Source organism: Martes martes (assembly GCF_963455335.1).
Source record: "Martes martes genome assembly, chromosome: 1".
In the NCBI taxonomy this organism is placed as follows: Eukaryota; Metazoa; Chordata; class Mammalia; order Carnivora; family Mustelidae; genus Martes; species Martes martes.
The window spans coordinates 54705033-54718451 of NC_137888.1; the positions used below are offsets into that span (position 1 = coordinate 54705033).

General features: G+C 36.3%; 1 protein-coding gene across 1 annotated transcript in view; it reads right to left on the reverse strand.

The window, feature by feature from the left end:
• Positions 1 to 13419, reverse strand: part of IFT57 (intraflagellar transport 57) — a 54035-nt gene that overhangs the window by 21236 nt on the left and 19380 nt on the right. The window contains exon 6 of the mRNA XM_080820418.1: positions 4782 to 4904. Coding sequence (XP_080676544.1) covers positions 4782 to 4904 — 123 coding nt within the window. The remainder of the gene's footprint in view (positions 1 to 4781; positions 4905 to 13419) is intronic.

Below are 13419 nucleotides of genomic sequence, written 5' to 3' on the forward strand. Positions count from 1 at the left end.
AACATTCTAAGTGCTTAAGCTACACTAATTTATTTAATCCCTTTAATAACTCTTTGAGGTAGGTTTTATAATGAACTCCATCGTACAGATGAGGAAACTGAGACATAGTGGTTAAAACTTGCCCACAGGGTCCAACAGCTAGTAAGTATTAGAGCCAGGATTTGTACTCAAGCAACCTGGATTCAGAATTTGTGCTTTTAACCAGTATGCGATATTGTCATTAATGGAATAGGTAAGAGCCTGGGTTGTAAGTTCAAATATCTGTCACTTAGTAGGCAAAAGCAAGTTACTTCACTTCACTGTGTTTCAGTTTCCTCCCCTGCAGTGAAACATACCTGTATGTAACAGGGCAGTGGAAAGGATGAAGTGATAAATATATATGTGAAGTGTTAAGAACTGTACTTGGCACATAGTAAACACTTGGTAAATATCAGTTATTATTACCATATTATATATACCTTTACTAGGGAAAAAAAAACTGGAAAGATTTATCAAAGTGAATACTTTGAGCCTGATTACTTTTATGAGTCTGATTATATCCCCATGTAAGACTTTAAGGCTGATATTTTAAAATATTCCTTTAAATGATGGAAGTATTAGTACAGAAATTTTGTAAATTTCTCCTTAATATTGATATAGGCACTGAATATGAGGGCCATGATAGAACACAATAATATTATAATAACAATACTATAACTTAACAATAATTAACATTTATTTATTAGGCATTAATTATGTCTCAGACACTGTTGTTGGTGCTTTACAACAACTGTGTAAGATAAGTAATACACTTAGTCCCATTTTACAGATTAGGAGAAGGAGGGACAGAGAGGTTTAGTTACTTGTTCTGGATCACACATCTAATAAATGGTAGAAATATGAATTCTGGGTGGCAAGGGAAGATGTGTTAAGATAGGCTCTACCTTCCCTTGATCTTTGTGACTTCCCCAGTTCCACTAAGTTTCTGAAACTCTGGCCCAATAAATCAGGAATTGATAGTGAAAATAAATGTGGGATCACTAGCTTCTAACTCATAGCACACTTCCCACCCCTCTTCCCCTTGAATTGCTTCCATATTATTTTTATAATTAAAAATAGAAGTGTATTTTATTTTATTTTTTTTTAAGATTTTATTTTATTTGACAGAGAGAGATCACAAGTAGGCAGAGAGGCAGGCAGAGAGAGAGAGAGGAGGAAGCAGGCTCCCCGCTGAGCAGAGAGCCCGATGTGGGACTCGATCCCAGGACCCTGAGATCATGACCTGAGCTGAAGGCAGAGGCTTAACCCACTGAGCCATCCAGGCGCCCAAAAACAGAAGTGTATTTTAAAAAGACTCAGAGAAGGAAGCTTGGATGGCTCAGTTTGTTAAGCGTCTGCCTTTGGCTCAGGTCATGATCCTGGGGTCTCCCTCTCCCTCTGCCTGCTGGTCGCCCTGCTTGTGGGTGCTATCTCCCTCTTGATCAAATAAATAAATAAAAATCTTAAGAAAAAAAAAGACTTAGAGATCAGGAGAATTCTTGACTAGTTATAGATTTAAGTTTATTCTAATTATAATCACAGATGTTTGCTCTTAGTTCTAAATTTCACCAGAGTACTTATGTAACACTTGTGGGCACCAACTGCTGCTCTAACAAAAAACAATAAAAAAGACATAAAAACACACAAGAAGAAAGGGAAAGAGATATAAAGAGAAAAAATGAGGGAAAGAACAAAAAGTGCAAGATACACAGTCACAATGTACTAAAAATACTCACAGATGATTTTATTAGGTGGCACTGTTATCTACTCTAATTTAGCTGTCCTCAGACTGCCCTTCTAAGGAATTGACTCTAGAGCTTTACTTCCTTGGTCATAACTGAGGCATTAACTGAATGGAATGACCCAGGATTTGGCTGAATTTATTGACTTTCTTGGCAGAACTTCTGACTATGTGTTTAGACACATTATTCCAAGTCAAAGCAGAGCTGAGTTGGTTGCTGGGTATTTAACACTCTAGAAGTAATCACCAGGAGCATTCTCTATAACCAACCCTAAAAAGGAAACTGCTAATACGGTCTGTTCAAGCTAACATATGACAGAAGTCCTTCACTTTCAGCTGTGGAACATATTATTTGTATTTTTGGCAACATATGTATTTTCCCAATTGTCATTTGTTTAAGCTAATATTAAAATTTGTTTGCGTTCTTTGAAAACTGTCAACAGTAACAAGTGGTGCCAGAAAAAAGGATAAGCTAGCCCAGCAATAAAAACCTAATTACAACATTATGAGGAATATAAAATAAAATATTAGTATATGAGAGGATCTCATCAAAGTATACATACTACAATATGCAAAAAGAAAGACAAGGAGATTTACTTTTTTTTTTTTTTGCAATTACCTGCCAGGAAGCATACAAGGAATAAACTGAATTTGTGAGAAAAGAAAGCAAAACAAACATTTGATCCAGTGCTAAATAAATATGGAACTTACTTACTCCTAACACAAGGTCATTTTCAAGAACTTTATAATGGGTCTAAATAATGGAGGCCCTTTATTATTTATTTCCCACATCTCTATGCTATTTAAAAATTAACAGTGATCAGTAAAGCACATTGATCTGAAAAAAACTAATTTTCCCTCAAACACAAAGTTGAATTCTCTAAATGTCCTAAATAGCATGTGTTGAGTGAAAGATAACTGTTTTGGCCAAGAAGAAAGGAGGATTTGGTTTTGGTAGCGTCAGGAGTTGAGAAGAACAGGATATACCACGATGCAGGAGTCAACCTCTTCTGATGGAGGATAGGGAGCCCGTAAGAAACCTCATCTGTGACCAGATTACTTTTATTTCCGAGGCATGAAAAGCACCTCTTTATTCACTAGCCCCTTACTTTCTCAAATCAATGTATAATTTTATTTTTCTTAAGTAAAGCTGAATAAAGACCCAAAACCTGTACTTCCCATTTGATACCTCTGAAACACTTAAGAGTTTGTGAAATACTGGACACAAAGACCAAATGATCTAGAAAAGAATTCCGAAAAAGCAATCAGATATTACTTTATGTCAGTATATTTTACTGCAAAAACCTAAATTCAAATGCTATTCATATAAAGAAAAACCCTCAAAACTTCATCTGACACTTCAGGATGTTGCTTGTAAAATTTGACCATATAAATTAATTTGGCACAGTATATCCTCATAAGATCATGGCTGGCAATACATGGCACAAGAGTAAGAGGCCAACTTTCACCTAGTTAATTCTTCCCCAAATCAGGAGATCATTGACTCTCTAAGAACCCAGGATTCTGATTACTGTAATATTTGTTTGTAGTAGATTTGACCTGTACTTAGTTTTGTAAAACTGTATGTGTCAGAAGTTGCATTTATATCCTTTCTTCATTCAGTTACTCCTATTATGTAGAAATCAATGAACATGCTTTAAAAAATACTCTGGTGTGATCCTATTAGGCTCTAAATGAGATGCTGGATTTCAAGAGTTTACTTAGCTTGAAAGTAAATAAATTAAACTTGCTTCTTTGTGAGATTAAGATGTACCTGAGAATTCCTCACTACATGGTTATTCTAACACGTCATTCTAACTAGAATGACAATAATAGTGATTTTTAAATTTATCAGATTTCTTCTTTTATTAAAGAATTAAAAATTACATTCCCCCCCAAAATCACGTTTCTGCAAATTATGACATCCAGCAGAGATCAAATCAATGAAGAAATCTGTATTAACATGTATTAATATATAAGAGATACACAAACAAAAAATTCACCCCTAAAGCAGCCAAATAATGTCTGTCCATAATGTTTGGGTAAATACATGGTAAAAAGGCTGCAGGATTTGCCCATTTACCTTTAAGTTTGTTCCACAGCTATTCAGTCTAGTAAGACCTTTGCTGCCCTTATCCTAATCTAGGACTGCCCTAGGAGTCTAGACTGCTTCTTACCTTCTCTAGGACACAGTTTTATAAGCTCAAATCCAGACATTCTGAGAATGAATTCGTTTCCAAGGAATTCTGAAAGCAGTGATCTTTGGGGGTAGAAATGGTAGACCATATTTTCAGAGTAACAAGTTTCCTTAGAACCTAGTTCCATAATTCTGGTGCTTTTCTCCAGCCTCCTAGGATAAAAAACCCTTTAGTTTCTTTACCTACACGTCTCTCTAGTCCCTTCTGCAGACATTAGTATAGTATTAATGAGAATGGTATTGTTTAGTCACCTCTTAGTTTGTTCTGAAGTTCTTGTACATTGTAGGTAAGAAAGAAGTAGAAACTTGATTAAATGGGTCAGTTCATCTGGCCCAATCCCCAAATCTTAATGCAAATGCTTTGCTTATTTGCTTACTACTTGACTTTTAATCATATGTACTGAATAGATTATGTAAGACAACCTCAAGAATGTCTTCTGTTCTCCCATCCAGCAGGGTTCCAAAACCATTTTCTAACTATAATCAGTTGGTATACAGTCATAAAATTCCAATTTTGTTCACCATTCACCTGAACAAAATATGATTTCTATGAAAATACATCAAAATATATTGAGAAAATGCCCCTCAATCCCAAGGAAACATGACAAGTGTTTCAAACCACTTTAAAGATCTATTGCTTTCTTTTTCCTTCTTTAATATGACACTATTGATTCATTCAGCAACAATCTACTAAATCTCTGCTAAGTCAGAGCACTGGAAGCTGAATCCTACCACCTTAAATCATTCATATAATTGGGAGTACCCCTGACCCTGAAATTGCCTTATGAAGCTCTATTTGAACAAAATGTATTCTGTCCTCTATACCTTATTGTCAGTCCTAATCGTGACTTTCAGTTGTGGTAGTACACGTTCCACTTCGAGATTCCATTCTGCAGCATCTGTTGTGGATTCCAAAATATCTTCCTGTTTGGCAGACTCGTTCATATCCTAAGAAAGGAAAGATATCACAAGATTGAGAGCTTATAAAAAGAAACAGTAAAATTTTGAGGCATTTTAGCAGGACTGCACAATTTATATCAAGCATGGTAGAGTCAAAATTACAGTGGCAGAAGAAGTTCTTATCTGTCCTCCTAGACACGTTGAAAGAAAACAAAGCACAAACCTGGTAGAATAGCAAAATTAGCATTTTTAAAAAGAAGCAAATATATGATTCAACCATTTTGACAAAAACAACAACAACAATGCTTTTGAGATATCAGTGTGAACTCAATGGGAATACTATCAAATGAACAAGCCATTTAGTTATGTTAATTGATAACAGTAAAGGAATACAAACATTCACACACTTGGTAGGAAAATATTGTCTCAGTTTGAATTTTCTATACTGAAATACAAACCACAAATCTGAAAGACAAAAAAGATAAGATCCCAGAAGCCAAGGGGACACTACTTACAAATTACGCAGCTTTAAACCGTGATTTAATACAGATGTCTTTGAACTTAAATAGGGTGGGGGCCACATTTCTGCATTTGGTTTCTGCTGTTGGGTAATAAAATCAATTCATGCTTGTTTTTTCAATTACAAAAGAAAAACCTCCCCCCCACTTTTTTTTTTCATTTTCTTAGCCTTTCACATTTGGGCATTAAGTATATATGGATCTGAAACTATAAAGAATATACAAATTAATGACTTAAAGATAAAACCTATCACATTAATTTTTTTTTTTTTAAAGATTTTATTTATTTATTTGACAGAGAGAGATCACAAGTAGGCAGAGAGGCAGGCAGAGAGAGAGGGGGAAACAGGCTCCCCGCTGAGCAGAGAGCCCGACGCGGGACTCGATCCCAGGACCCTGAGATCATGACCCGAGCCGAAGGCAGCGGCTTAACCCACTGAGCCACCCAGGCGCCCCTATCACATTAATTTTGATAACAACTTTTCCTTTAGGCTTCCTTGATAAGTTAAAAGAAAATGGAGGGAAAGCATATAAAAAATGTATTCATATAGAAAAAAAAAAGAGACCTGAGAGACATAAATAGCCAAATACATATGTACACGATTCTAGTTTGAACAATCCGTAAGAAGATGTTCTTCAGATAATCAGGGAAACTGGAATGTGGAAGAGCATTAGATGATAAAAGGAATTATGACTAATGTTATAGGTATTATAATGTCAATGGTTACATTTAAAAACAAGGCCTTATAAATTTGAGACAAATGCTGAAATATTTATAGGTAAACGGACATGATGTCTGAAATTCAAGATGCCACAAGACAAAGGAAAAAGAGGGGGCCTCTGGAGGAAACATGGTTGACAAACTACTACCTGCTGAAGCTGGGTAATATTACATAAGAGTTCATTATCTTGTTCTCTCCATTTCTGTTTATGTTTGAAATTCCCCATAATACAAAACTTAAAAATAAAAGATTATATAAATAAGCTCATGGTGAAATTTCATTCTCAGTGTGAATTTATGTCACTAAAAGACTTTTCTTAAACAAAAGCTCATTAGACTAGTCTTTCCAATTCAGTCTAATGCTAAGTATAAGAATAACCTTATATCGGGATTTGTATTTTGGTGGGAGACTGAGGTCTTTAGGGGCTTTAAACTCCTGACTGAGTCCCAGGAGCACTGCTGGCATCAGAAAGCCTCTCTCTCCTACCTCCTACTTCATATTAGCAAGACCTGAACAGACTCAGAGCCCTAAAAGGAGCATATGTTGCTTTTTATTCAGAAATTCAGGGGGCTATATAGTTCTAACCACACAATTAGAGGATGGATAACTAATACATGCCTTCCCATTTTACAGTACATGGTCTGAATTTATTCAGGTACATTCTACTTAAAAAACCAGAAGTATAAAAAATAGAAGTATTAATTAATATAAGTAAAATATGGAAACTCTAAGTGAAAAATGCTCAAGATTCTGTGTTAAACATTAAGGTGCTCACTTTAATATAGAAATACCGTATTAGGGGCGCCTGGGTGGCTCAGTGGGTTAAAGCCTCTGCCTTCAACTCAGGTCATGATCCCAGAGTCCTGGGATCAAGTCCCACATCGGGCTCTCTGCTTAGCAGGGAGCCTGCTTCCTCCTCCTCTCTCTCTCTCTCTCTCTGCCTGCCTCTCTGCCTACTTGTGATCTCTGTCAAATAAATAAATAAAATCTTAAAAAAAAAAAAGAAATACTGTATTATTTTGAGTACTAACAGAACCCTACATACATCATAAAGTGAATCAGGGTAGCCCAAGAACACCATAGCAGGGCGGGGGCGGGGGGGGGGGGGAGGCCAGTATTCACAAAGTAGATATGTGTGAAGTTTTATGAGACAAATGTGACAGCAGGAGAAGTGGGACTGAGTCTCTCAGTTGAAACCTAAAGCTGTGAGGAAAGTTTTGTGTCATGCCACTGAGACAAAGGGACATGTCCAATCAGCAGCAATTTTGTGAATCTTAATAGAATGTAGATGTTCTGGTCCCCGATTTACAAATAAGTTTCGTTTATGGAACCACCATTTCAGTGAACTGAAGTTGGTACTGCTGATTAAATCCCGGAGCCAATTCTCAACTCCATTCTCTCATTCCCCATTCCTTCTTTTTCCCTTCCCTACAGGAGGGTGGAGTCCAGAATCACCAAACGAGGCTAGAGAGGGGACATCCACAGTCCCACTTTCTTCAGTCTTCAAGTCATAGGACTGTTCATCCTCAAAGATTTTCCTCAAGGAAGGGCACATTTTTCTAATTTTCCTAAAGGCAAATGGGTTAGCAGTGGCCCTCTCTGAATCAGACTCAGAATCTAAGAGTTACTAAGGTACACGGAGCTCAAACACTGAATTAAGACATCCCAGTGCATAAGCTGCTCTTTGGTTTACATTGGCCCTTTAGTAAGTAAGTACTCTTCTTAAGTCCTTATTTGGTTCCCTTAAGCAATGATTTGCAAATTCCGACTCCCAATGTCCTAAAGTGATTTAATATACCAGCTGAAATGTCTTCACTCACTCCTAGGCCACAGTTAATATACTGGGGGGAAATGGCCTAGTTACTAAATGAGGAAGGGCAAAAAGAGAACATTAGGCTTGGTAGAGCAGGAATAACTTATTCAAACTATATGGTCTCTTTCTGTTTCCATGTTTGCACATCTATTTCCTAACCTCGTCCCTCAGTCAAAATTTCCCAATGCCTAATAAATGGATACATTAACTGAGTGAGCCCTACATTTGAAGTAGAAATCACTTTAAAACTATATCGTGTCCTGGTTATAATAACTTGAGAAAACCTTCCCTTCCCAATTGTATGTCCATTTAACAAATGGTATTTTATGTGGAGATATTAGTAAAAGAGAAATAAACTGCTGTTTCCATTTAATCAAAATTTTATATCAGCATGACAAAGTCCCAGTCCCTCTCTGAAACATCAACTAAGATAAAGCATAACTCCTGGGAAATTGTGTTTTCTAGCTAATGCTGCTGAAGAAATTGAAGAAACAATTAGAAGCTCAATAAGACACAAGCTATCCAGAAGTCTCATTTATAATTAATTAATTTACCAGTAAGCCATTTGTAAAGCTTCTACAACACACAAGGTAAGAATCCAGGCACTGTGTTTGGTGTGGGAAGATAAAAGCCTTTAATCCCTGCCTGCAAATAAGCCTGTTAGGGGGAGTTTCAGGCTAGTTTATGGAGGTAATAAATGGACCCAAGGGGAAAAAAAAAATATGAAAACTGACCCTAAAACGGTCAATGGAAGAACTGAAGATAGTTTAAACCATCCTATAACATAAACCTGGGCTCAAATAGTGGGGCATACCACAACAGCCAGTTCAAGGATCAAACATACAATGTTAATACTATTCCAGGTAATACTAATGGGATGGTTAAGCATCTGAAGAAATACTATACTCTGTATATCTGTTTATATATATAAACACATAAAATTGAATGTGTGTTTGTGTGTGTATAAACGTATGTATGTATGTATATTTATAAAATTGGATGTATCTAGTCTTATGGTTATAGGGGTAGAATAAGGGCAGGCCTCACATATCAACAAGGGAGGGTAAGTAAAGCCCTTTGCAGCTTCTGAGCTGTTGGGTAGCCTATATGCTGCTGCGAAGATGTTCTGTCACACTAGTTTAAATGCAGTACAAAATTTGATAGACCTTCAAAAATACCTTCACCTCTTAATTAACACTGGGGACTCCAGGTAGGCCATGACTACCAGTAGGGGAAGTAATGGATTTGATATTAACAGGGAGAGACTGGCCCATTAACAAGTATATTTTTTATAAAATTTAAATTCAATTAATTAACATATAGTCTATTATTAGTTTCAGAGGTAGAGTTCAATGACTCATCAATCTTATATAACATCCAGTGCTCATTACATCACGTGCCCTCCTTAATGTCCATCACCCAGTTACCCCCTTTCTCCAGCAACCTACAGTGTGTTTCCTATGATTAAGAGTCTTTATGGTACCCCTCTCTGATTTCTTCTTATTTTGTTTTTCCCTCCCTTCCCTATGATCTTCTGTTTTGTTTCTTAAATCCCACATATGAGTGAAATCATCTGATAACTGAACGGATAAGGAAGATGTGGGGTGTGTGTGTGTGTGTGTGTGTGTGTGTGTGTGTATGTGTGTATATAAAATAGAATACTACTCAGCCATCAAAAAATGAAGTCTTGCCATTTGCAATGATGTAGAAGGAACTAGAGGGTATTATGCTAAGTGAAAAAAGTCAGTCAAAAAGCAACTACCATTAACAAATATTAATTAATATTAATATTAATATAGAAAACTGTTACAAGTGATACAGTAGAAGCACTGACCACGTTTTTGGTAGACCCGATGAATCTTAAGCAAAGAATTAAAAAAAAAAACCTCTTTGGAATGAAACTATTTCTAGTATGTAGTACATACTCACTATTGGAAAACTCCATAAGGGAAAAGGAACTAAATATTACTGAACAAAGCATTGTTGATTATGACTTCTTGATATCAGCAACACTTACCCATTCATTTCAGTTTTGCTATAGTAACAAAAATCTAGTGCTATAGATCTTTTGATCCCAAGGGTCCAAATCAGGTTGGGCATTTAGCTCTGGTTAAGATACTCCACTGGGAATGAAGAAGGAAGAAAGCTAGAAGTAGGATGAAGTAGAGTTTCTAAAATTTGACTAATCATGGATACACTATAGTACTTCCCCTTATTGACAGAGAAACACCTTGTTTAGTAAAGGGAAAATATATGGCTGCATGGGCAGACCCAAGAGTGAAGCTCAAGGCTCAGGCATCCATGAGAAGATGTTTCCTTAGGAATGGGGATCCTGCATCAGAAGTAACAGAGAGATCTTAAGTTCAAATGGGAGCCTGGCCAAGAAAAACTAGATCGTGAGGGCCTGGGCAGAAAATGGATTCACAGACTTCCTGGTGAAAATGGGAGATAACTGAACTAATGAAGCAAGAGCAAACAGAGGCTCTTGAATCTTCAGTTACCAAGGCCTTTTGCAAGAACGAGATATCACTGTCAGACTGAATACTGGTAAATGCTGACATTTACTAACCATAATTAAATCTTTTATGATGTCTCTTATTATACTAATTCTGTAATACAATGGTGCTCTCAGGACTGAGAAAACTGGGTATGACTGATCCTGCATTAAAAGTTCCCAGATAGTTATAAGTTTTTTATTCTTACGTTTACTTTTAAAGTTTTCCAGTAGCCCCTCGGTATCAGATGCCAGTGATCACCTCTGGTTGTCTGCTTGATTTTCTGTAGCACCTCTTCTTCCTCCTAAACTTCTGTGGGCTTAGAAATCTAATATCCAAACTTGTGAGAATTTAGGCAAAGTGAGAATACAGGGGAAATATGTGAGAGCTGGTGAGAGTGGTGGTGGTGGTGATGAGGGTGGGACTCTTCACAGATTTTTTTTTTTTAAGATTTTATTTGTTTATTTGAGAGAGAGAGAGAGCAAGCATGCACACATGTGAGTGGGGGCAGAGGAGCGGCAGAGGAGGAGGGAGAGGGACAAACAGACTCCACACTGAGTACGGAACCCTACCCTGGGGCTCCATCTCACCACCCTGAGATCAAGATCTGACCCTAAAAGAGCCTGATGCTCAATGGACTGAGCCACCCAGGTGCCCCTTCATAGATATTTTTGTAATGGTAGTGGTTTTACTTAATTTGGTTGTTCAGAGTCCTTTCTGGAATCTTCCTAATTTGATGCTTTGTTCCACAGAGGAAATAGAATAGGTGGCCAACAAGCTAAGTACTAAATATATATATATATATATATATATATATATATATATATATATATATATTTAAGATTTATTTATTTAAGAGAGTGAGTGAGTATGGGAGGGGGAGGGTAGAGGGAAAGGGAGGGAGAGAATTTCAAGCAGACTCTGCACTGAGCAAGGAGCCCAACACAGGGTTCAATCCCAGGACCCTGAGATCATGACCTGAGCCAAACTCAAGAGTCAGGTGCTAAACTAACTGAGCCACTGAGGTGCCCCTGGCATTACTATTTATTAAACAGGGTTTCTCCTAATGGTATCTAATGTCCTTCTTTCTTTATCATTGATCAATAAAAAGTTAGAGGGATAAATAAGGTATTTCAATCAAGAAAAGTGTTCCCCTGAAATCCAGTGATTTTAACAAATCACATTGAAGGCACAGAGTTAAAACCTTTCATGTCCCTACAAGTCAATTCTTCTTCATGATTAAAGAAGCATAAATCATGAGTCTGATTCACTATTTTCTTTTCAAATTAGATTTTAAATGATTTAACACTATATTACTATGAAGAAAAATGTTTAATACCGTACAAAAAGTATTTTCAGATTTGTTCTGAAAAACTAAATTAAACCCTGGCTATAATCCATCAAAAGAAATAGATAGATGATAGCCTCTGTCTTTAAATATATTAAGTTCATAAAAGTTTTCAATTCAATTTTAAGACTATCAAAAGAAATTTTATTGTTATAATGTGGCCTAAGATTTAAATAAATTATGCTCACAAATCAAAAAAGTTAAAAAGCTCCCTAAACACAAAATTAATTTAATTTTCTAATAAGAATTCTGATATTATTTTTGAATGAGAACTCAACTTCCAGTAATTATTTCTGTTTAATATCTCAAATGCCTGTCTTTGCCACTATTTCAGCTATTTTAATATACAGTAAGTGCAAAGGTAAAACCATCCCTGATTTTTAATTTTCTCAAGATAAAAACCAAAAGAAAGCACCCCAAGAAGTATGTATGGAAAAACTGCCATAGACACTATAGTTGGTGTTACAGAGTATGCCAAAGGAAGTTTAATTCTTTATGGAGTGAACTTCTACAAGGCTTCTTTTCTCTGAGATGGCAACGTTATGGATATACCAGTGCCCAAATACATTTGAAGAGCTCAATTCATATACGTACTGAGAAGAACATGAAAACCCAATTAACTGTCAAGATTACATAGTCCCAAGACTCAAGGAAAAGGGAACTAAACTGTTTTGAGAACTGCCACTGTGGTGTAAAATGTCAAGAGGATGGGTCTGGAATCCCATCTCTGCAAATCTTACCTCTATCACTTATTAGCCGTTGGTCAAGTGGCATACCTCTCTAAATCTCAGGGTTGCCATCTGTAAGATAGGGATAATGGTACTCTCCTCATTGGAAGGGTTGTGGTGAGGATTGAATTATATGATGTATTTTAAAAGGCTTGCACAGTGCCTGGCACAAAGTAAGCCACAATATATTTTCACAGTTACATTTACTATTATTATATGCCAAGCATGGTACTAGATTCTAGATTCTTTCACCTATGTTAAATGCCCATAATAGCACCATGAATCAAAGGAGACTTATTCCCATTCTGCAAATGAGAAAAGTGAGGTATAGAGCAATTACCTAATTTTCCCTATGTCACATAATTAGCAGAGTTCAGGGTCCAGGTGATGTTACTCTAGAACACAAGCTCTTAGATACCTTAACAAATGCCCATCAATCCTTTGTTATATAGTTACAACTACATTCCCCCAGTTTATCACTTGTCTTTTTAACTTTATGGTGTTCCCCATCATCATTTCGTATATAGACTTTAATTTTTATGCATTCAGATTTATCAGTGCTTTTCTTTTGTGTTTTTTAGTTTTCCTGCCAGGCTTTATCATGCCAAATTCAACCTGTGTGTATAACCCTTGTCACTCATGTTTTTGTTTTTGTACCTCATTATTTTCTAATTTGTTGATCCATGTGGGCTTTATTTGGGTATACAATATGAGGGAAGAGCCTACCTTTTTTTCCAGATGGACAGCCTGTTATTCCATCACCCTTTAATTGAACAGTCCAGTTTTCTCCACTTATTTGCATTGCTTCCTACATTATTAATACTACAATATATTTGGATTATTTTATGAACTCTGTACTTCATCAATCTGTTTCTGTGTCAGTATATTTTTTTCAGACTTGCAAAAAAAATTACACAAATAGTACAAAGAATTCCCATA